The sequence below is a fragment of the Equus quagga genome, chromosome 7 (assembly GCF_021613505.1).
Source record: "Equus quagga isolate Etosha38 chromosome 7, UCLA_HA_Equagga_1.0, whole genome shotgun sequence".
Taxonomy (NCBI): Eukaryota; Metazoa; Chordata; class Mammalia; order Perissodactyla; family Equidae; genus Equus; species Equus quagga.
The window spans coordinates 31,252,986-31,276,567 of record NC_060273.1 but is presented as its reverse complement, the minus strand read 5'-3'; the positions used below and the strand labels follow the sequence as shown (position 1 = coordinate 31,276,567).

At 57.2% G+C, this 23,582-nt stretch overlaps 2 protein-coding genes across 15 annotated transcripts in view; one reads left to right on the top strand and one right to left on the bottom strand.

Moving 5' to 3' along the window:
* Positions 1–300: 300 nt before the first annotated feature.
* Positions 301–15,104, bottom strand: BRAT1 (BRCA1 associated ATM activator 1). 6 transcript variants are annotated; one of them, XM_046668595.1, is made up of 16 exons: positions 14,972–15,104; positions 14,379–14,608; positions 14,157–14,285; positions 13,930–14,073; positions 10,337–10,491; positions 7,689–7,836; positions 6,829–7,201; positions 6,498–6,617; positions 5,433–5,524; positions 4,555–4,673; positions 4,292–4,478; positions 4,029–4,102; positions 3,270–3,372; positions 3,033–3,131; positions 2,700–2,875; positions 301–2,381 (listed from the first exon to the last, which is right to left on the bottom strand). In XM_046668595.1, exons 4-16 carry the CDS (start codon positions 14,054–14,056, stop codon positions 1,683–1,685), a joined length of 2,472 nt encoding a protein of 823 aa, XP_046524551.1. In that variant the 5' UTR covers positions 14,057–14,073; positions 14,157–14,285; positions 14,379–14,608; positions 14,972–15,104; the 3' UTR covers positions 301–1,682. The 6 variants fall into 6 exon arrangements, with proteins under 6 accessions (XP_046524551.1, XP_046524553.1, XP_046524556.1 ...); XM_046668597.1 differs by having other exon boundaries at positions 14,949–15,002; XM_046668600.1 differs by lacking the exon at positions 14,972–15,104 and having other exon boundaries at positions 7,689–7,833; positions 14,379–14,965.
* A 2,453-nt stretch (positions 15,105–17,557) lies between these two features.
* IQCE (IQ motif containing E) overlaps positions 17,558–23,582 on the top strand; it is a 56,350-nt gene continuing 50,325 nt past the window's right edge. For 7 of the 9 annotated variants that reach the window (XR_006889373.1, XM_046666590.1, XM_046666593.1 and 4 more), the window contains exons 1-4: positions 17,558–17,754; positions 17,988–18,087; positions 18,723–18,860; positions 23,211–23,258. Coding sequence is in view for 8 of the 9 variants with exons in the window: in XM_046666590.1 (XP_046522546.1) it covers positions 17,588–17,754; positions 17,988–18,087; positions 18,723–18,860; positions 23,211–23,258 (453 nt within the window). In the remaining variant the exon portion in view is untranslated. The remainder of the gene's footprint in view (positions 17,755–17,987; positions 18,088–18,722; positions 18,861–23,210; positions 23,259–23,582) is intronic. The other 2 variants (XM_046666591.1, XM_046666594.1) reach the window with 2 other exon arrangements.

The window sequence follows — 23,582 nt, the reverse complement described above, 5'->3', positions numbered from 1 at the left end:
TGACATTAGTTGACTGAACCAAAATGTACAAAGATTGAACCAGCCTTGTATACTGGAGATAAACCCCACTCGATCTTGGTGTATAGTTTTTTTTAATACATCGTGGGATTCAATGTGCTGATATTTTGTTGAGGATTTTTGCATCTAGGTTCGTGAGAGATATTAGTCCATAGTTTTCTTTCCTTGCAATGTCCTTGTCTGGTTTTGGCATTAGGGGAATGCTGGCCTCATAAAATGAGTTAGGAAGTGTTCCCTCTGCTTCTGTCTTCGGGAAGAGAATGTAGAGAACTGGTGTTATTTCTTCCTTAAAGGTCTGGTAGAATTCACCAGTGAACCCGTCTGGGCCTGGTGCCATTTTGGAACATTATTTATTATTGACGTAACTTCTCTAATAGAAACAGCCTTATTCAATTGTCTTGATTCTTCTTGTCTGAGTTCTGGCCGATTGTCTTTCAAGGGCTTGGTCCACATCATCCAGGTTATCAAATTTGTGGAAGCTCACTTATTCCTAGGATTCCATTATCCTCTCAATTTCCCTGGGATCTGCAGTGATGTCCCCTCTTTCATTTCTGGTATTAGTAATTTGCGTCCTTTCTCTTTTATTCTTGGCCCGACTACAGGCTTATTGATTTTAGTGATCTCTTCCGAGAACCAGCTCTTGGTTTAGATGACTTTCTCTATTGATTTTCTGTTTTCAATGCCATTGATTTCTGCTCTTTGATTATATCTTTTCTTCTACTTTGGACTTATTTTTGCTCTTCCTTTTCTAGTTTCCTAAAGTCGAAGCTTAGATGACTGATTTTAGGGGCATCTTCTTTTCTCATATGTGCGTTCTATGCTGTCAGTTTCCCTCTAGGTCCTGCTTCTCCTGCATGGCACAAATTTTGATAAGCTGCATTTTCATCTTTAGTTCAAACATTTTTTAACTTCTCTTGAGATTTCTCCTTTGACCACACGGGTGCTTCAGAACACTAGGGCACTTATCTGTGGGAGGCAAATGGTGAAATCCCCACTTTACAGACGGGGAAACAGGTTCTGAGAGAAGTGCCTCGCCCAGGGCCGCAGGGCCAGGAAACGCGGAGCTGGGCCTGGTGTAGCTGTCTGGTCCCCTGGGGACCAGCCTGGCTCTCAACTCCCCATCATTACCACCGGCAGCTCCACCTGCTCAGTCGAGACGGCGGGCTTTGAATTGCTACAAGCTCAGGGTGATCCTGGGGGTTCAGGGCGGGAAACCTGGCCTTGGTTGGACTCGGGGTCACTATCTTAGGGGCAGGGTCCAAGGCCAGACACTCTCCAGCCTCAAGTGTTTTCTCTCTGACCATTGGGCCTCACTGGGCACAGCAGGGTCCAGGTGGAGACCCGTTCCGCCAACACACACCCACGAAGCACGTGGCTGTCCTACAGAGGGGTCCCTCCTGACGTTCTTCCAAACCCCATGAGGCCGAGGCCTCCCCCTGGACAGTGTTAGAGCACAGCCTGGCTCAAAAGAGGCACTGTCAAACGCCACAGATTTTGAGTAGAAAATAAGCCACTTCTTTAATAATACATCGAAATGTGGGCTCTCTGACCTCGCTGGTCTCACGAGGTCCTGGCTTCCCTGAGGGTCCCCTGTGCAGCCAGGCCAGGCTGGAGGAAGGGACGCAGGGCAGCAGCAGGAGCTGGGCAGCCTCCGCTGGGCTGTCTCAGTAGCAGTCGGCCTGGTTCTCCCCCCGGACGCCCACAGTGGCCAGCATGTCCTGCAGGAGTGACTGAGGGCTCTTTTCCACGTGGTCGCTGCTCTCGGCCAGCGCACCCCGCAGGCCCTCTAGGTCCAAGGACCTCAGCACGGCCAGCACAGCCTCAGGCTCCAGGTCCCCCAGAGGCTCGCCCTGCTCACCCGCCTGCCACCTCTGCAGGGCGGCCTCCACAGGGACCACGTCAGGGCTGCCCTCGGCCTCCTGAAGGCCACCGGAGGGAGTGGCCTGGGCCCTCAGGAAGAGGAGAAGGTCACAGGACTTCTGGGCCACGGGCCGGTCACAGTCAAATAAGGCACGGAAGGCAAACTCAAAGAGCCGCACTCGGCTGAGCGCCCGCAGCACCTGGGCCAGGGGGCCGGGTGGGGTCGCCTGGGGCGCGGCCACAGCATAGGGGCAGCGGGCACTGGGCTGGCCCAGCGTCTGTGCCAGGAACACCAGCGCCAGCTCGAGGCCCTGCGCCCGGACCTCCCAGTCCAGGTCCTGGCTTGCCGCCTGGAGCACCCTGGCCACAAACTGCTCCGTGTCCTCGGCCACGTCGGCATGGTGGTCCCTCAGCCACTCGGTGAAGACCTGCATGGCGGCCCTCCGGGGGAAGCCCTCCGAGTCCGTGGAGAGGACGTGCAGCAGCTCCGCGAGCAGGCTCTCCTGCAGGACAGAGCGGGAGGAGGGTTGGTGGGGCCGGGGCTCCTGATGGGCAGGGGCGTGGAGGGCTGGGCTCAGTCTGCTCTGCCTCCTTCAGGCCACAGCCCCTCGGCCCTCTCCTCTCTTCGGTCAGATGGGGTGACCATGTCCAAGTGACAGGGGTGCCTGGGGGCCGGGCCACAGACCCAGGGGACATCCCGACAGCACCCTGGTCCCCACCCACGCCCAGGTGGCTGACTTGCTATGCTATGGGCACCAGACAGATACACACACGGATGGCTGTGGTGGAGGCTGCCTGGCATGGGCCCTGCCGCCTCCTACCTTCTGGCCCCCCAGCTGTTCTGGGCTGGCGGCGGTGGCGTGCAGGCCCTGGCTGGACAGCTGGCCCACAGCGGTCACCGCGCTTGCACGGACGTAACTCTCAGGGTCTCGCAGGAGCTGCTTGGCGAGCTCGGGCACCTCTGACGCGAGGAGCGTGTGTCTGAAGCCGGCCTGCCCTGGGGGTCCAAGGGGCCACCACCAGCTGTGACCAAGGGCTGAGCCCGCAGCCTCCCCTTGCTCCCCTGAGGTCAGCCAAGGGGGCCCGGGTTCCCAAAGCCAACAAGAGGCGACTGGTACGTCAAGGCCGGGTCAGCCCCACTGCTCCACACTCACCTCCCCAGTGTCTGGTCACCTGAGTCAGGAACTCCAGGCCCGAGTCCCTCACCTCCCAGCAGGGGCTGCACAGACGCTTCCGCAGCACAGGGAGCAGCTCTGGAGCAGGAGGAGCGGCTCAGAGCGGCCAGGTTTGCGTCCCCACCCCTCAGGGCCACCTGGGCCTTCCCACCCAGCACCCAGCTGCCTCCTCTCCGACGGCTCCCTTAGTTTACTGCTGGCAGGGGCCGGGATTACCTCTGAGGAACAGCTGGGTGTCGGGGTCCAGATCGCAGCAGCCGGGGGCCCTGGGGGAGCTCAGGAGCCATCTGAGCGTGGCCTGGAAGGCTTTCTTCAGGACCTGCAGTGGGCAGGACAAGGCTGTGGGGCCACGAGGGGTGAGCTGCCCCCCATCAGCCTCTTGTTCTCCTGCCCCCGCCCCAGGGTGTGTGATGGGGACAGGTGCAGGGAAAAGGGAATGCTGGGCTTCATTTTTATGAGGCAGAAGCATCTGGAAGCAGCAGAACTGGCATCCCAGACATGAGGGAGGAGGAGGCAGCTCTCGCCGGGACCCCCACCACTGGGGAAATGGGATGTCTGCACCAAGACACGGGGCACGCCAGGGCAGCTCCTCCACAAGGCCCCAGGAGCCTGCCAGGCCTTTCGCCCGAGTCCCCCTGCTGCCTGCCCAGTGGCTTTGACACTGCGCCCGCCACACCTGGCTCAGCCATGGGTGGGAGAATGAGCACGTCTGCAGGAGATGTCAGTGAGTCTGGACCCCAAGTGCAGGGCCCCCATGGCTCCGGCTCACTGTCTCCTCGAGAATTCCCAGGAGAAGACGGGAACCCCTCCCTGCTTCCACAGCGCAGCCCCCGCACCCAGGCCTCACCCCGTGCACCTGCCCCTCCAAATTCGCATCACGAAGTGACTCCAGCCCCAGGGAAAGCCCCGCTCCGAGAGGCCCACGGGGGTCCCTGTGCCCACCTCCCTCCTCTCCCCCGGCCCCCGTGCCCGTACCGTGGGGCTGGAGTCGGGGCTCCTGAGGTATTCCAGGAGGACAGCAGACACCTGCGTCACCAACTCCTGGGGGCCTGAGGCAGACGCGGACGGGTGAAGCACCCCCACCTCCGCCCCGGGGCCTCCCCAGCACAGGAGGGAGTCAGGGGACAGAACCCCCAGGTCAGCCAAATCCCCCGAGAAGACACCAGAGACCGGCAGCCAGGAAAGCGTGGCGGGGGCTTGCCTGACGCCGGGCTGCACGAGAACGCACCCCTACTCACCTGTCTCCTGAGCCAGCGCCCCCAGGAAATCGAGGGCTGCTCGCTGGACCCGGACACAGCCCACCAGGATCGCACAGAGGCGGCCCCCCACGTCAGAGGCAGGGGCTGCCGAGCCATTGCAGAACCGCAGAATTGTCACCGCAGCCCCCAGCAGTGGCGCCTGAGGCCAGGGCGAGGGACGCTGGGGCTGGGGGGAGAAGGGAGGGTCAGCGCAGGCCTCGAGCGCCACTGCCGGTGTGGACGCGGGCCAGGGCCACACCTACCAGCGGCTGCAGCAACTCAAGGTGGGCCAGGGTCTGGCACAGAAGACCGGCACAGGCTGACTTGGAGGAGAGGAGTGTGTCCACTGTCACCGAGTCACCCGTGGTCCCCTCCGGCAAGCCTGGTGGCCAAACCAGAAACAGTACCAGGTTAACGGGCACCTCCTGCGTGACCAGCATAGACCCTGCCACCGGTCACCAACCCCGAGGCCACTGCTCCATGTTAGAGACGAGGACCAACGGTTCCAAGCAGGTGGCTGGTTCAGGGGGATGTCTGGACAGCCGGAGCTGGGTCTGAGCCTGTGCGTAGGGCTTTCGAGAAACTGACTCCCAGCTCTCGCTGCAGCCTGTTCCTGGCCGGGTCCCACTAGCCAGGAGGTCAGCCTTCCGCTTGACACGGGCGTCCGCCAGCCATATGGCGTGCCTGGGTCCCATCTCTAATCCTCCACACATCATGCAGCTGAAGCAAGACGAGTCAGAGGAGGAAACCCACTCGCCCGTCCCAGAATCCAGACAGCTCTGGGAGGATGAGTGCCAGGCCCACGTGCCCATTCTGGGTCAGGAACAACCATGTGACTCGAGCCCACAGTGACCACTGACCACCAAGGCCTGGGGTGGGGACAAGAAGCCAGCTACTCCAGGGCCACCATCATGCCCAACAGGGGCGACAATGCTGCCCACTGACTCCGGGGTGGGGACATGAAGACGTGAGTGGCAAAGCCACACCTGGGACGACGGCCTACACCCTGCCACCTTCACTCTTAGTTGGGGGTGGCGAGCCGGGCGCCCTGTGGCCCATCAGCCTGCGCCGACTGCAAGGACACACTCAGGACCCCAGAATCCTGCTCTCCTGGTCTGCCCACCCTTCCCAGGCAGCATACCTGGGGGTCCGGGGGCCTGATCGGCAGCTGTCAGGACACAGGCCAGGGGCTGGAGAAGGACACCAAAGGCCTGGGCCCTCAGTGCCTGTGGACTGAGGACAGAGGACATGGTGAGCGGGCTCCCCAACCCCCAGGTGGGCTGTCTGCCCACCTAACATCCCCAGCAAGTCTGGGCAAAGGGGCGGTGCTGGGATCCAGATGCCCCTTGAGAAACAGCTTCCCTGCAGGCACCGGGGCCGGCACTGCAGGCCGCTGGCATGCAACTCCATGGCAGCTGCTAGACAGCGCCTCCCTAGGCCCCAGGAGCAGCCCCCAGGTCTGACCAGACCTGCCCGATGGGCGGTGCCTGCTCAGAGCCATGGGGCAGGGAGACGTCCCTTCCCACGTCTTGGAAGATGGTCCTGCCACACACCTGGGCCCAGGCTGGGCTGGGAGGCTAAGCTGGCCCAGAGCTCACCTTCCAGGCTGGCTGCCAAATCCTTCCCTCCATCCTCAGACCACTCCCTCTCTCAGAGCATCCAGACACCCTGGAGCCCAGAGCTGGGCTCACACAGGACCTCCAGCCCCTCTGGGGGGTGGGTCCTAAGGCCACTTTCACCTGGCCCAGGCCAACCTGGAACCCTGGGATGACTTCCTGATCCTCCGCACCTCTCCAGACCCCACCCATCCTTCCAGGCAGGGCGCATCCCTTCCCCTCCAGGGAGCTGTCCAGCTGCTCCCACCTACAGGTGTCTCTCTCTACTGTCCCACAGCCCCTAGTACCCAGCCCAGTGGTGCGCACACAGTGCCTATGCAGGATCTGCAAGCTAAGGCCGCTAGGGACGGGGACAGAGGGCAGCTGAGTGAGCAGGCCCAGCTCCAGGCAGAGTGACTCTGACTGTTATCTCCACGGAGCCTATAAAGCTCTTGTCGGAAAAAGTCCTCCTGTCACTAAGGAGAGTGCAGAGGCCGCACCCCAACACGGCCACACTGGACATGGCTCTGACTGTTCTCCAGCTCCAGGAGCTCCCTGAGGACACTCGAGACCTCTCTGCCTGCCTGCACACAATGAGCCCCAATCCTCACCAGTCCTGCAGCTTCAGGATCCCCAAAGCCAGAGGCCCTGCTTGTGCGGGACTCAGACGGCGCAGGGTCTGTGCCAACGTCTCCCACAGGCCACAGTCAGAGGAGCTCAACACGGGAGAGCTGCAGAGAAGGACCCGGGAGAGAGAATCACAGCTCTGTCCCGGGCACCAAGGCCCAGCTCGGATGGAAGGCCCCGCCTAGGCGTGCGGGCCTTCAGACGCCCTCCAGGGCCCCTCGATGAGGCGGCACTCTCGGGAGCCAAAGGGACGGGCCCCAGGTGCAGCAGCCGCGCCCCCTCCACCCGCCCCCAGCTGCGCCCCAGGGAGCTGACCGGGCCACGCTGAGGAGGAGGTCCACGAGCGAGTGTGCGGCTGGGAGGGGGTCTTCCTGAAGCAGACAGGCCACGAGGGGACTCAGCTGCTCCCAAAGGACCTGCGTCCAAGGGCCGTGGCAGTGCCCGAAGGTGGTGGTCAGGACGTTGAGGGCCTGTGTGACCTGTGGGGTGGCCATAGAGCGCAGCGATCCTTCAATGTGACCCACGATCTTCTGGGCACACACTGGCCAGTCACATGTCTGCGGGCTGGGTGGTCCCTCAGCTGGGCCTTGCAGGGACAGGCCCAGGATGTGCACCAGGAGCTGCCCGGCGGCCGAGGCCACAAACAGGCTGGAATCTCCCTGCAGGGAGAAGATGGTGTCAAGGGCACCTGGGGGCGGACAAGGGGTGAGGAGAGAAGAACACAGGGATCAGCTGGAACGGCATCGGAGGCAGACAGCAGAGATGCTAAGACCACTGAGCGGCTTTAACCTGGGACTTCAGAACCGCAGGGCAAGGCCGATTGCAGGAGGCACCCTCAGAGGCCCCAGCCTCCGCTCTGAGCAGAGGCAAGGGAACCACACCGGAGTTTCACGGGGCGAGCAGCTTAGACCCTTGGAAGCTTCTGATTCCTTCCAATTAGTTTCACGGCCACCCTAGCTGCTGGGTCTGACCTATGAGCCAAAGGCCACTGTAACACCCTCGAGGGGCCTCTAACCCCCATCACCCCGTGAGCTCCTCACAACAGCCCTGTGAGATCACAGACAGTTCTACAGATGAGAGCACGAGGCCCAGCAAGGTCCAGTGCTTTCCCTGGGGCACACAGCATTAGGCACGGTGGGGCCACAGATGGCGGGCAGGGCGGGCGGGGCACTCACCGCAGTCGGCCAGGAAGGGCAGGGCGCTGGGGTGCTGCGCCAGTGAGCGCAGGCCCTGGATCCAGCCGCTGCGCACGGTGGGGGCACTCCAGGCTGCCTGGCCGAGGGGTCCGGCCTCCCCAAAGAGCCCGGGCAGCAACTCCGCCTGCTGGGAAGCAGAGAAGGAAGCGGTGACGCGGGCCTGTTTGCAGGGGACAGGCAGATCGGGGACGGCCGTCCTGTTGAGGCACTTGGGGAACTTTCTCATGCGCTGCTGATACAAAGAGCCCCCGCACCCGCGGCAGCTGTGCTTTGGGGAGGTGGCGGGTGGCCACCAGCGCCAGCCAAGGGTGGCCACAGCACCGTCAAGTCTGCCTTCAAGGGGACAGAGCTTTGGGAGAAGGACAGGGTTTTAAGTAAAGGCCCATCTATCCTGTTACCGCTTATTCAGAAATCACCCCCCCACAACAGTACCACCAGCTTCCCCGCCAACGGCCCACCTCTGACCATGAGATTCTGAACTTGAGGATCCCAGTGGTCCTCCAGGGCCTACTGGACTCCCGAGCCTGGCACATGGGCCTGTCAGCACCCACCTCCTCCAGGCGCCCCCCTACCCCCGATGCCCCAGCGGGCCTGGTGTGCCAGGCCTGCCCCGCCCCCGCCCACGTTCAAACCCTTTACAACCCAGCTGGGAGTCCAATGCCCCCGTGAAGCCTACCCACTGGCTGGCAGCGGCTAACCCCCCACTCAGTCCCCACAGGGTTATGGACGTCCACGGTCACGCATGCACGCTGTCCTACGTTTCCCGCCATGATCAGGAAACCCCGGTGCCACCTCTTATTAATGGAGCCCTCACTGGTGTGGTTGTTTGCTCTGAGCCTCGCCCATCTCCACGGTGGAAATGTTGGGCAGGGCCTGTGCCCAGGGCAGGCCAGGTCTTGGGACATCCTGTTCAGCTTTGTCTCATTCTCAAGGGACAGGAACACAGGGCCTTGGAGACACGCTTACAATCACTCCAGGCTAGAAGTCTACTCTACAATGGCCGTGAGCCCCGGGGGTGCTGCTGCTGGCGGCTCCCCGGGGAGGCCCTCTGCGGGATCTGCTGTCACCTAAGGACCCTCTCAAAGTGATAGCCCCTCCCTGGGGGTAGCTCACAGCCAATGGGAGCCCTCAAGTAGACTGTGGGCACGTCCCCTGCCCAGACACTGTGCACTGCAGACAGGGCCAGTGCTGGGCAGCTGGCTGACGAGGGGCTGCAAGACCACCTGGGAGTCTGTGAAGAAGTGGGTAAAAAGGGGACGGGAGGCTGACCCCGTGCTGTGGGCCCCGGAGAGAGGAGAGCAAGCTTTCCCCACGACTCAGAGCCTGGAGCCCTCGTCCCGGCATACGGGGACGGACTACCAGACGGGGGGGGGGGGGGGGGCAGCCAGCAGCCTTTCCAGCCCCCAAGGCACGGCGGCCCCAGGGAAGGAAAAGGAGGAGACGGAGAAGCAGGGATGGGACAACAAAGTCCCCAGGAAACCAACACAGCTAGAGGAGCCACGTGCTAGGGACCGAGAATTCGCTCTTGGAGAAGCAGGCAGTAGACAAGTCACGCAAACGGTCAGACTTCCAGCGTTCAGAGTGAGCTCCGCCAGATCTGCGGGGTCCTCACACTGAGCCTTCCATTTCCTTATCTAGGAAACGGAGACACAGACTCCTGGTCTGCTTACTGGCCGCAGCTTCCAGGATAACACGAAAGCGATCTTGCAAACTCTGAAGTGCTTTATAAACTGCAAAACACCACAGGCCAGGCGGGATCACCGCACGGGAGGGCAGCAAGCACAAAGTTACGCCCTAAAACACACTTCAGTGTAGCGAGGCGACAGACAGGATCCCAGAAAGGCTGTCCCACAGCAGGCTGGCACTGCGCTGGGTCCCTGGAGCCTGCACGGCTGAACTGAGGAGCACCCGTGATAGCATCCCAATGGCACTGGGAGGACACATCCCTCCCTCCTGCTGTCCTCTCTCCCAGAGGCTCCATCACAGCACGGCCTCCCCGGGGCTCTTGGCACAGGGGTCAGAGAAGGCAGGCGTGCCTCCACGCAACCTGGCAGGGCTGTGAGGTGCCCAGAGACGCCATTGCTGTGACTGGTAGGGCCAGAGAGGCCGGCATCAGGCGTCACCTCGTGAGCCCAGCTGCGCCCACGCAGGGGTGTGGGAAGCTGCACGACACACAGCTTGGGGGGTTCCATGCTCCCACGCCTTGGGGCTATGTAGAAATTCTCACGAGTCATTCATTCACCCAACAGGCTACGTGCCAGACTGGTCATCTGGTTAATCCTCACAACACCCATGGGACACGCACGATCTCCTCTCCGTCACAGGGAGAAACCGAGGTCAGGGGACTCAGGGAGGCGGGCGAGGCCCTCCAGCGGGTTAAGCGTCAGAGCTGAACGCACCCCAGTTCCATCTCATTCCAAAAAGTTCACCCCTCCACCCAACGTCACTCCCAGTGGGCTTTCAAAGGGGGTCCCTCTCGGGAGCAAAACCTTGCGGCACACTCAGACGCAGGGGCAAGGCGTGTCTCGGAGACGGAGGGACCGTGACAGCCACCCCTGCTTTACGGGCCTGCAGGGGAAGAGCCGCGCGCCCCTCGGCGGGTCACGAGGTGGGAGGCCCAGGCTCACCTGAAGATACTGGAAGCAGCTCTCCTGGGCCGCAAACACCCCTGCGAGGCGGAGGGAGAAGGAGAGGACTCTGGCGCTCAGGCCCTGGGGCTTCAGCACGTGGCACAGCAGCTCCACCAGGCAGGGATTCTCCTGCAGCAACAGCAGGCTGGACCCTGGAGACAAGCCCAGCCGGGGGGCACGTCACCGGGGGTGCACCGCTGCCCATCTGCCCGAACGACTGCTCTTCTAATGACTCCCAGGCCCCTTCTCTCTCCAGCTGTGAGATTTCCCGTCTAACTGGGAGAAAACGCTTGCAGCAAAGGATTCCTAACTGTCACTCCACGACGGGGGACACGCCAGAAAGCCAACACTTCCACAACAGGGAAAGGATGGGGACAGGAAATATAAACGGCCGACAAACCTGAAAAGATGCTCTGTCTCACCCATTAGAAAAAAGGAACACAGATTAAAGCAGGAGACCATTTTCACCTCTCCAGTGCATACTTTTTTCTTAAACCGAGAGTACTTGACGCGAGAGTACCTCCCTTCTAGACCTGGCATCCAACATTTCTACACTCACCCACGCTGTCGTTCAAAAGCACCAATGGGGGGAAAGGTGGGGACAGCTTCCACGGAGAGGCTGGTGCTCAAAGAACTACCAAAGAATACGGCTCAGTCAGAAGGAAAAAGGACAGCGTGAAGAAGAGAGAAGCAGGAGGCAGAGACCAATAAACACGTGGGAAAACCCAGATAGGCACTGACTTTGAAAACTAACAATAACTAACTTTTGAAGGGTTTTAAGACAAGATAGAGGGACCGGCCTGGTGGCACAGTGGTTAAATTCGCACGTTCCGCTTCGGCGGCCTGGGGTTTGCCTGTTCAGATCCCGGGTGTGGACATGGCACCACTTGGCAAGCCATGCTGTGGCAGGCGTCCCACATATAAAGTAGAGGAAGATGGGCATGGATGTGAGCTCAGGGCCAGTCTTCCTCAGCAAAAAGAGGAGGATTGGCAGCAGTTAGCTCAGGGCTAATCTTCCTCAAAAAAAAAAAAAAAAGAAGATAGAATCAAGATACCAGACACAAAAACCTGGAACATTGTGCTGGGCTTGGAATGCTCCAAGATCCTCACATTGAAGACACTCGAGCTGTCGGACCAGAGGATGGAGATGCTAACGCACTTCCCACTGTTTTTATCCAGTTTGCTTGTAAGGGTACCCTAAAGGACATAAGTGAGATGCATAACTTCAAAGCCAGAAGAAAGATTAGAAAAACAAAAGCTTTATCAATCCAAAGAGGGCAGATAAGGAGGAAAAGGGAGCAAAGACAAGGCATGGGAAATTAAAAAAACACAAAAGAAAGCGGTGAAAACAGGTTCAGACATAACAGCTCCCAAATGAAACAGATTAACCTGTCTGTTAAAAGAAAAAGCCGCTCAGATTAAATTAAGAACCAAAGGCCAGCAACAGTCTGTTTCTAAGAAGCGATGAAGCTTGACAAGGCAGAGAAGCTGAGAGTAAAAAGAGACGTAGGCAAATCCTAATTTTGGAAAAGCTGCAGCAGCAAGAGTAATATCAGATAGAACTGACTTCAAAGCAAAGAGTGTTACCAGTGCTTTAGAGAGAAAGTCACTGCTCAGAGATAAATCTCAGAAGACAGGAGTCCGAGCCTGCACGGACCTAACCCAACCTCAAAGTATACAAAGAAAAACAAGACAGAATTTCAAAGAAAAACTGCTGACTCTGCAATCTTAGCGTAAGATTTTTACACATCTCTCAAGAACAATTAAGTAAATAAGTGAGCAAGAACAGAGCAGGCTTGAACACAAACTTGAACCAAAGAACTTGTGTGGAGACCACGTTCCTCCATCAGGTAGAACTTGAAGGAAAACTGAGTACACGCTGGGGGAGGAGAGAGCAGAGATTAACTGCTAACGGGCACCGGGCTTCTTTCAAAGGGCTGAAAATGCTGCAAAATTAGATTGTGGTGATGGTCGCACAACCTTGCGAATGTATTAAAAACCATCGAATTATACACTTTAAGTAAGTCAGTTCCATGCTATGTAAATCATATCTAGAATAAAGCTGTTTAAAAATAATTTTTAAAATTTGGCTACAAACTAGGCAACAATTGAGCCTTACAAATACCAAAAAAAAATACCAGATAGTGAAATCTATAGGGCACTGGCAAAAACTATCTGCATACTAAGCTGCAATAAAAACCTCAACAGATATAAAAGAATCAAAATACAGATGTTTTCTAATTCCAATGAAATAAATTAAAAACCAGTAATAAAAAGACTGAAAAAACCTCCACATTGTGAGTCTAAAAGATAGCCTTTTAAATAATTTGTGGGGGTGAGGCCAGCCCAGTGACGTAGCAGTTAAGTTTGCACGCTCCGCTTCGGGGGCCCAGGGTTCATGGGTTGGGATCCTGGGTGTGGACCGACACATAACTCAGCAAGCCACGCTGTGGCAGCGTACCCACATATAAAGTACAGGAAGACTGGCATGAATGTTAGCTCAGGGACAATCTTCCTCAAGCAAAAAGAGGAGGGCTGGCAACAGATGTTAGCTCAGGGCTAATCTTCCTCACCAAAAAAAAAAAAGAAAAGAAAGAATCTTTTAAAAAAGATAATAAATAAATAAATAATTTGTGGGTAAAGAAAAATCGTAACGAAAAGCATGAAATATCTGGAACTAAGTTACAATAAAAATAGCGCATAGTAAAACTTGCAGGGTGCAGCTCAAGTGACACTTTCAGAGAACTGTGTAGCCTTCAATGCATATTTTAGGAAACAAGAAAGACTGAGATATTCAACTCAAAAAGCAAATAAAAGAACAGGATAAACCAAAGTAAGTAACAAACAGCAGAAATTAATGACAAGGCATCTACCCTAAGGCAATTATCAGCCAAGAGGACAAACACTTACACAAGAAGATGTAGGCACAAAGAAAGCCATTACAGCATTATTTACAACAACGAAACATTAGGAATGTATGTAAAAATAGTGGAATGATTGTATAAATTACGGTCCATTCATACAGCGAGTGGCACAGTCAATAAAATCAACATGTTCCATGGGGAAAACACCCACTATAACGGTAAGAGAGAAAAAGCAAGACATCAAACTGTATTTACGCTGTGATCTCATTTTCATAAGAAAAACAGCTTCGTGCTGTGTTAGGGAAAAAGGCCAGAAATAAATAAAAACGTTAATGGTGGTTTAATTTTCCTCTTTACCCCTCTGTGTTGTTCAAGTTTTATTTAAAGAATATGCGCTACTTTCATAATCAGAAAGGAATGCCGATTTCTTAAAACAAACAAAAGAATGCAATGAGAACAACAAGGTAAGTTTGTCCGTGCCTTCTGCAGCCATCTAACATGAACTGAACAACGGGAGACCTGCATCAGCGCTGGAATCAGCTACAAACTTCAACCTCAAGCTCTCTTGATCATTCCCTCAGGCTGTAGCTTGATGCAATTAGGCGGGAGGAACCTTCAGGATGTGGAGAAAGGACACCAGGTGGACACCCCTTCCCCAGGACAGGGGAGCCCCGCGCACCCTCTGGCCACCGGGGAAACAGTCAAGAGCAGCACCCTCACCCTTACCTGCTTCAGTGATCGTTTTAAACCAGTCCAGCAGCTTCTCCAAACAGGTGTCATCTGCCACCGGCTGCTTGGGGTCTGCCAGAACAGCACAGAGAGCCGGGAGGAGCTGGGAGCACTCTGGGTCCATGGTGAGGCTGGAGATTCCTACAAAGGAAATGTCAGGGCCAGACCCCACCCACCCTAGTCACAGGCAGTCCCCATGCCTGCTCAGGCCCCAGAACTTTCACCTCAGGCCAGGCGGCTGGAAAACAACTCTCGGAGAGAAGCTCCAAGCTGCCAGGATGGATGCAAAGCCTCAGCCAGGGTGGGGCTGGAGGGGATCAAGAGTAAGCAGGGCCGAGTCCTGGCCACCCTAGCTGGAAAGGAGTCCGGTGTAAACCATGAGACCTCAGGAGCTCAAAGCCTGCCAGCCTTGGGCTCTGACGGGAGGAGAACAGCAGGATGCTCACCTAGGCTGCAGGGCCAGAGTCGAGGGGGTGTGTGCGTCCTGGGGCCAGCCAACGCGGACAGAGGAAGAGCGTCTCAGTCCGGGCTGGAAGTGTCTGTCTGTTCTGTCCCTTCTGGGGGTCAGGGCGTCTGCATCTGACAACCCTGCAGCCAGCAGTGTGCGCGGAGGGGAAGGCGCTCTGTCCACTGTCGGTCCCTCCAGGGCCGGGGGGTGTGCACCCGCGTGTCCAGCCTGGAAGGGGACAGGGAAGCCCGTCGGTCCTGTGATCAGGGAGGGCTCTCGCAGGAGGGAAGGGTGGCCGCTGACTCTGTCGGGGTCAGGAGTGGGTCTGCCTGGGCTGGGGCATCCGTCTGTCCATCCAGGGCGAGGCTAGGTCCCTGCGGAAGGGGCCCTCCCCGTGGAACCCGCCGCGGGTCGGGGCCGCCCGGAGGGTCCAGAAAGGGCCCGGGCCGGTGGCCGCAGTCGCGTCAGGACCCGGCACAGGCCGCGCGCGCCAGCCGCAGGATGCTCCCCGGCCAGCCCGCCCTGGGTCCTGGTCCCCGACTCCGCGGGATGCGCCACCGCGACCTACACCCTCTCCGGCCCGCGCCTCACCCGCTCCGCGCCCGTCCGCCGCCGAGGCCCCGCCCCCACCGCCCAGGCCCCGCCCCGACCGCGCCACCTGCCGGGTCTGGAGGGGGGCGAGGACGGGGATGGCAGGTGTGCGGAACCGTGAAAGCTCCCCCGGGATGGCCACTCTGGAAGCCCCGAGGGCCAAGACTTTGGAAACGAGCTCAAGTTGAGAGGCTTTGGGGACAGGCCGGCGACAAATCGGTCGCCCCGACCCATCACCCCCACTGGGACTCTCAGTGGTACGTACCCGAGCGTCCGGCGGGCATTGCGCCCGGAAGGCGGGGCTTCTGGAGGAAAGGGCGGGGCTATTCCAGGAAGGGGCGTGGCCTCGCCAGCCAAGGGGGCGTCATGCGTTTGGGCGGGCGGGAAGCACGTGCCGCAACCAGGCGTACTCATCACTGAGCAAAACTCTGGTGTTTTGGCCTCGAAACTGGGTCGTCAGAGGCCTTCAGCTGTGTGCTGGAGGTTCTCAAAGTTAGAGGATAAAAACAAAGCTCATCTTCCCATAGCGTCAGTTTTTCAGCAAGATTTTGGGGGAAACACCATGTATATATGAGGAAACAGCAGGATTTCTATGGGTGTTACAAAAAGAAACTTTAAGAACATTGACTTCGTTGGGGGAACCACTTGGGACAACCACCCTCCCTGATACACACACACACACACACACACACACCCTTAGAACTATTTGGGTGAAAAGATTTGAACTGCACAGTTCTCTTCCAAGACTTGTGAGTCTTCATTGTAAAAATGAGTATACTAATATTTGCCTGATTGGTCAGTTGTGGGGAAAAAACATCTTACAGTGGCACTATGCTAACTCAGGTGATTCTGCAGCAACTCTGGGAGAGTGGGTCCTATTACCACCCCTTCAGATGAGGAAACTGAGGCACAGAGAGGCAGCCTCCTCAGGTCTCACAGCTAGTGGGCTGGCACAGCTTGGAACCAAGCCCAGGTATTCTAGCTCCCCAGTTGAATACTACATTATCCAGGTCCACCATTTCTTACCTGAAACTTTTGGGGACAAACGGCTCAGAATTCGGAATTGTTCAGGTTTTAGAAAAGTTACCTGGTACACATACACTCTATATGAGATTGCAATCCCAGCAGGGGCTGACGCAGCATGCCACATTCAAATGCATGAACAGTTCTGCGGTGAAATATACACTGCAAGTGGAATAAATAAACACTATAAATAGCCTCAGCTCAGATTTTTGTTGACAAATGAGTTGAGGTCGGAACAGGTTTTTCAGAGCGGCAGATAAAAGGCTGTGGACATGTACTGTCTCTATAGTTAAAGGAAAGACAGTGACACAGCAGAAGCAGGAAGGACAGGATGTGTGGAGAGCTCCGGAAGTGGGAGAGGAGCAAGAGGTACATGTACATAGGTAGTTTTGGCATCGAAAGCCCTTGCCTGGCACGTGGACAACACCCCCAGAAAGCAAGCTGAAGCTGGTAAGCAGGTGAGTGGCCTGGTAAGAGGTGCCTTTTATAAACGACTGATGGTGAGACTACAAAACCCAGGCTCCTGACGCTAACCAGCTCAGTTTTCCCTGCTGGTGAGGAGACAGCCGGGGAACCCCCCCCCCCACCTCCCCCAGGGGCAGCTCAGCCCGTTTTGTAACGATGAGGAAACTGACGAACAGAGGGCCATGGACCCTGCAGTAGGTGTTGGAGGTGGAACTAGAACACTAATAACCTGACAGGTGTTCCTTCTGCTACACCACCGACGAGAGGACTCGTTCATTCGTTCACCACATAGTAACAATTACACTGTCACATTGCACTCACTCTGGAAAGGGACAACTGTACAGATATTGACTCATTTTATCCTCACAACAACCCTTTTTTCCACTCTATGTTCGAGGAAACAGAGGTACAGAGAAGGGACCTGACTCGCGGGATAGCCACTACCCATTGATTGAGCACCTGTGGTGTGCCAGACCCTGTTCCAAAGGACGGAGATCCAGCCGTGAGCAAAGCAAAGCTCCTGCCCCAGAGAGCTTACATTCTAGCCATGGAATGTTCTTGCAGATAATAAATTTCAGCTAGCTGGAAAAAATAAGCAGGGTGAGGGGGACAGACCAGATGCCCTTGGAGACCTGGATGAAGAGAAAGAGCAAATTCTACTTGCTAATAATAATTTAAATGAACTTTGGAGCCCAGGGCGCCTAAAGATCATGATACACATTGAGTGCGATGCAAACTTTTCTTCTGTCTTGCTGTCCCGTGGCTAGATCAGAGCCCTAAAGCCCAGGATAGAGGTCAGGGAGGGTAATTTTCTGAATGCCAGGCGTCCAGAACTAGCAGCCTGCGACACTGCACAAGCCCCTTGTCTCTTTCAACGTCAACCTAATAAAGACTTGTTAACGTCCTGCGCTGGTGACCAGCTCCCAGGCTCGTCGCGGAGCCTGGAGGAGCGAAGAGCCTGGACGCAGGCTCCGTAAGCTGCTCAGCGCCGCCCCCTCCGCGGCTCTCCGCCCCGCACCTCCGGGCGCGCTGCGGGTCGGCCCGCGGGTGCCGCCGCGCACGCGCACTGTCGGCCCGGCTTGGACGGCGCCCGCCACATCCGGGACTCCGCGGCCCGGCGCCGTTGCCATGGCAGCGGGGTCGCGGCCGGCGCGCGGGCATTCCCTGAGGCAGCGGGCGGCCGGGGGTGGTCCGCGCAGCCCCAGAGCCCGACAGCAGCGCCCGCAGCGCCGAGGGGGCGGCCGGCCAGCGCCGCCGCCATGTCGCTGGGCCCCGGAGAGTCGGCCTCGGAGACGGTAAGCGCGGGCGGGCGGGCCGGCCTCCTCGTTCCCCGCGGCCGGCCGGGCCTGCGGGGCGGAGGCGGGGGCGCAGGGTCGGCGGCCGCCAGGTGACAGCTGCCATTATTGTTACCGCATAAGAGCGGACCTCGGGCCCCCGCCAGCGTGCGGCCGGCCTGGCGTCGCCGCCCCCCCCCCCCCCCCCCGTGCAGCCTCCAGCCGCCTCTAGACCCCGCCTGCCCCTTGCACAGGCCGCCTCTTCCAGGAAGCCCTCCCGGACCCTGCGTCCTCGCCTGGGCGCCTGCGAGGCCGGGCTGCGACCGCGGCCCACGCGGTGACCGAGCTCACTGCGTAAGTGTCCGCTCACCCCCTGCCTCCAGGGCCCGGGACGACCCCGAGTCGGGTGTGAGGGAGGAAGCACCAGGCTCTGGGAACAGGGCCCTGCCCGGCACTGATCAGAGAAGGCTTCCTGGAGGAGGTGCCCGCTAAGGTTACTCCCTCCGATCCGGGCGAGCGGGCTCTCAGCTCGTTCCTTTGCCGAGCGTTTTGGGTGCGCCTTCCTGCTGGAGATACCGATGCGGATGTGTAGGCTTGCATTCCCGTGGAGCGAGGGTGTAGGGGGCAGAGGACAGGCAATAAACAGATCACTAAGATGTCAGGAACGTGCTGCGGGGAGAAGAAAACAGGCCCCTGTGAGGGAGGGGGGTTGGGGAGGGCTGCTTTAGATGGGGTGCCCCGGAACAGCCCTCTGAGGGGCTCACATGTGCCCTGATCTCATGGACAAGAAGCAGGCAGTCTGGTAAAGGTCAGAGAGCAGAGGGACCAGCCAGTGCCAAGGCCCTGAGGTGAGAAACTGCAGTGTGTGCCAGGGCCCCAGAGAAAGCTTGCCGGGATCTGTTAGGGGCAGGGGGACCTGGGTGGAAGGTGGGCATGGGCCTGACCACGGAGATCTTTGCAGGCCATGCAAGGAGTTTGAATTTATTCAGGACACAGCGGGAGGCCTTTGCAGGGTTCCAGACCGAGGGAACGCTGCTTCCTTCTCCCCGAGCCCGCGAGTGCTGAGCCGGGCGTGCACAGTTCACCCAGAGCAGGGACTGACTCAGTGCTGCTGGCAGCGGGAGCAGGTGAGGTTTCCTCCTTGTTCCTCAAGGCTCCGAGTCCTGCCTCCCCTGGGAGGCCTGCCACCTGCACGGGCCTCAGTTCCAGCTCCTTCATCTTTACAAAGTGGCCTCTCACGTTGTGACTGTAAAAACAATTCATGCCCATTAGAGAAGATTTGGAAAATTAATTACCTGTAATCTAACTGCCTGCAGAAAACCACAGTTAAGGTCTGACATTTCCTTCCAGTCTTTTCGCAGTGCATCTTTTTTCCATACCCTTTTTAAAACATTGAGATCGTATTTGTATTGTTTAGTAGTCTTTGCCGATTAGTTTGTTGTTAGCGTTTTCCCATATGCACACATTTTCTAGAGCATGATTTTGGACACTCTGACCTGTGGGGGCCCCTGTTTCACTTCTCCATTCCCTGCATTTACCCCCTTTGTTTTCACTTTTCTGCTGTTAGAAGCAGTGCTGCTGTGGATGTTCTCACACGTGAGCATTTGTTAAGTTCTTTCCGCATGTCGGGCTCTGAGGACGCAAAAACAAGCTAGTCCCGCACCCGGGTCTGCAGGCTCGAGGGAGAACTGGAGCCGCGCTCTGGGCGTTTAGGAGCCTCTCAGCCGTCGGCCTGCTCTCTGCTGAGCGTGGCTCTGTTCTAAACCAGGCGGGAGCCTCTGGAGGGCAGGCACTGTCCAGGCCGTCCAGGCCCCCAAGTCCCCTGGAAGAGCGCTGTCTCTGGACTTGCCCATGAACGTCACAGAGCACTTACCGTGTGCCGGGGGCTCCTCTGCTGTGGCTGTAAGCAGGCTGCAGGGGTGAAATGGAGCCTGGGCGTGGTCACCAGTGATCTAAGGGCCAACACTTGTACTAGGGCTCGCGGTTTCTAGAACGAGATAAGAAGAACGTTTACGGGGCGTTTACTGTCTGTGAGGTTCTGTGTCACGTGCTTTACTGCTCAGGTCTCCCCCTCTAGACCTCTTGCTTGTGACCGCTGTGCTCTCCCACCTCGTGAGTCCCCCTCTCGTGTTGGAGCCTCCTAACAACACTGCTTTGAATATATCGGTCATGATCACAGCTGCTCTGAAGTCTTTGTCTGCTAAGGCCGTCATCTGGGTCCCTTCAACAGCAGTCCCAGTGCCTGCTTTGTCCCCGTGTATTGGTCACACTTTCCTGTTTCTCTGTATGTCTCATGATTTTTTGTTGAAAACTAGACATTTAGATAATAGCGGCTCAATACTGATCGCTCCTGCCCGCGGGTGGCTGTGCTTTGCCTGGTGGTTGGTTGGTTTGATGGGTGGCTTGGCTAAACCAACTCTGTGAAGTCGACTTCCCCACACTGTGCAGCCTCCGGTTCCCTGCTCAGTTCGTTTCCTGTTTAAATCTTTTAGCCGGACTACCTAGCGGTCACCCCTGAGTCAGCAGAGGCCACTTGTTGGTCAGAAGTTGTGTGTAAGCCCCTCAGCCAGTCAGACTTACCCTTTACCATTGCATGTGTGCGTGTTTGCGCATGTGTGTGTGTGGGTGGGTGGGTGGCTCGGGGGCTGCCATCACAGTTCAGGTGTTTGTGGTTCTGCCCACCGTGTAGCCAGGGGCTAGTAGCTTGGGTTTTCCCTCGGCCGTCTCTCCTGAGAGGGCACCCTCAGACGTGCCTGTGGTCCTCCGGGCTTCCAGGGATGTGTGTGGTTTCATCCTTAGGCCTGGTTTCCTCGGAGCTGCTCTTGGGTCAGAGTAGTTGATTGTTCAGCCAGTGTTTGGTCAGAGGTTGTGCCGAGGCCCCAAGGGCCAGTGGGACTCACGCCCTTCCTGAGCGGGTGCAGTCCAGCGCTCGCAGGCAGCCTCCCTGACCCTCAAGGTTGACGGTGACCCCAGGAAGGCTCTTCTGGGCCCTGTTGGCCTTCTGGCTGCCCTGCCGGTTCACTTTCCACTGCCCCGATCCTGGAGCTAGGAGGGCCCTGCAGGTGCTCCCCGCCAGGTCACCATTGTCCTAGTTGGTGGAATCGGGGAGGGGTGGAGTTCTCCACTCTGTATGCAAATAAAGTCCGTCCCTAGGGCACAGCTGTTGGTCTGTCTCTCCCCCTGGGAAGGACCTCTGTGCCACCACGCAAGAACTGGCGCAGGGACAGTGCTGCGCTTCTCCTGGAGTGACACTCCGCCTGGGCCTGCTCCTCCCTGCGTGCAACCTCTCCTACCAGCACGCGGGGGTGGGGGCATGGGGACCCAGGAGTCTTAACCTGCCGCCTCTGGGAGCTTCTGGGAGCTGGCTGGGGGACCACAACCACACCAGCACCCCTGTCGTCTCGGTGCACCCACCTGGCGTGGAGTTCTCTGGAGAAGTGTCTGTCAGACAGAGCTGGCAGGGCAGGCGCCCCGACTCTCACTGTGCTTCCCTGGCTTAGGGGATGTTCTTGAATTAGTCTTTCTCCATTGCTGTGTGCCCTTAGTTCAATTTCTAGAAACTTCCAGTGATTGACTGTTTTATAGCTTTCTCTGGTAAATGGTGGTTTGCTGAGGAGACAGTCTTCCAAGCTCTGCGCCCACCGTTCTGGAAGAGGCTCCTGGGGCGTTGCTGTCCTTCCTGACTTGTTCCACACACCAAATTCCCGTGTGTCCCTGCATCTTTTTCTGGGCTCTGTCTTTTTTCCCAGTGTTTTAGTTTGTTTATATATGTGTTTAACGCTTTTAAAAATTTGGTAGGAGAACGTGTGCCCCTTTGTCGATGAGGAAGCTGAGATTCAGAGGGGTCAGTGGCATGACCAACATCACACGGCTGGCGTGGAGCCACTCCTGGCCGTCTTGAACTCCCCCCAGCGACTGCCGGCCGGCCAGAGCCCTGCCTGTTCCTGACACACGATGAATAGGTGCATCTAGTCTGGAAACAGGTGGCAGCTCGAACAGTACTTAGAGAAGGAGGAACGAATGGACCATCACTGGGTTTTTTGGGGTTTTGTGTGTGTTTTTTTTTTTTTTTTTGGTGAGAAAGATTGGCCCTGAGATAACATCTGTTGCCAATCTTCCTCTTTTTGCTTATGCCTTAAAATGTCACCTGTTTAGTGACGTCAGAAATCTAGGACAGTGGCTGATGTTTTTAAAGATTCTGTTTATTTGGAGCGCAGTACCTTCCCCTCGTCCCTCAAATCGAGTCACGCCGCGCTTGTAATTGGACACTCTGTGTTCAAGAGGCGTGCGAGTGGAGGGCGCCCGATCGTCACGGTGGCAGCTCATCCACGTTGTGGCGCAGCCTTACAGTTCTAGTAAAAATTCAAACTGCCCGCAGACTCGTTGCTTCACATGCTGATGGTTAACCTTGTGGACGATGTGTGTGCTTTGCAGGAAGCAGTGAAATCCCCCCGCGGTGCCGTGTGGGTTCACCTGTGCCACACACAGCTCGCCGGCACACCGCCACCTCCCCCCGCAGACAGAGCGCTGTGGCTTGGAATAGAGGCGTTCGGTCCTCACTTCCAGTATCGGCATCATAAGTCGACTCTACAGTATTTTGAAGGCATTTTAAAAGTTTTTCTGCTTCCTCTTTTTTTAGGATTTAGACTTGAATAAGTGGGTTAACACAGAGAACTTCTAGGGGCTGGCCCGTGGCGGAGTGGTTAAGTTTGCGCGCTCTGCTTCAGCGGCCCGGGGTTTCGCCAGTTCGGATCCTGGGCGAGGACCTAGCACCTCATCGAGCCGTGCAGAGGGGGCGTCCCACAGGCCATGACTAGAAGGACCCACAACTGAAATATGCAGCTATGGACTGGAGGGCTTTGGGGAGAAAAAGGAAAAATAAAAAATAAATAAAATCTTCAGGAAAAAAAAAGAAAACTTCTTCCCTTGGGGAAGTCCCCTCTTGCTGACACCCTGGTACTGCCGTTAGACGGAGTGGATTTTATTTCACTCCCTGGGCCGGGGCACGTCACTGCAGCAGGAAGGAAGGAAACTTTGTAAGCCCAAATAATGCATGTGTTAATGAATGTGTGTTTTTAATGACTTTGACTTGTTCTTACCAGGGTACCGTCACAGATTCCTTGTGCTTTGATGTGAAGGTGAATAAGAGAACATTTAAACAATGTGAAAAATGAAATACTTTTATCGAGAACTGTTTCTTTATCGAGCGTGCACAGCAATTCTGTGGAGATGCTGTCGCTACATTGACAGCCCGGGAGCGGTCCTACTGGGAGGAGTTTTTTTTTCTGTCCCCCACCCGTCCCTTCTGCAGTGACTGAACAGGCTGGCCGCTGCCCGAGCGGCATGTGCAGGGTCTGCTCCGCTGGTCTTGGGTTTCCGCCTCGGCGGCCGTGCGCAGCTGGCTTCACTTTGTAAGCAGGGCCGCTGGGAGCCAAGCAGGAGCCCAAAGGTTTCAACATTTGCGTCTCTTCTTCCAGGGGGATGACAGTCTGTCCGCAATTACCTTTGACTCTGACTTTGAGACGGTGAGTGTGACGGCGAGGCCGCGGCTGGTCCGGGGCTGGGTGCTGTTCCCTGCACTTCTACCTGCACACGCACAGTGGGTCCTTGCCCACACGTGCCGTGCTTAGAGCTGCCGGACGAGCTCCAGACGCTGCTCGGCGTTTGAGAAGTTTCAAGCCCTCAGTTGGGTGTGCAGAGCTGTGGTTATAATCTTACAATGTTTATCCAGAGTTAGTCCTGAGCAGACGGCAGGTTCCTATCCCGCCTCTGGCTTTGGCCCACACTCCCCCCTCCACCCCCCAAACCTGATTCATCAGGGTGCGAGAAGAGCTCAGGGTGAGGGAGTT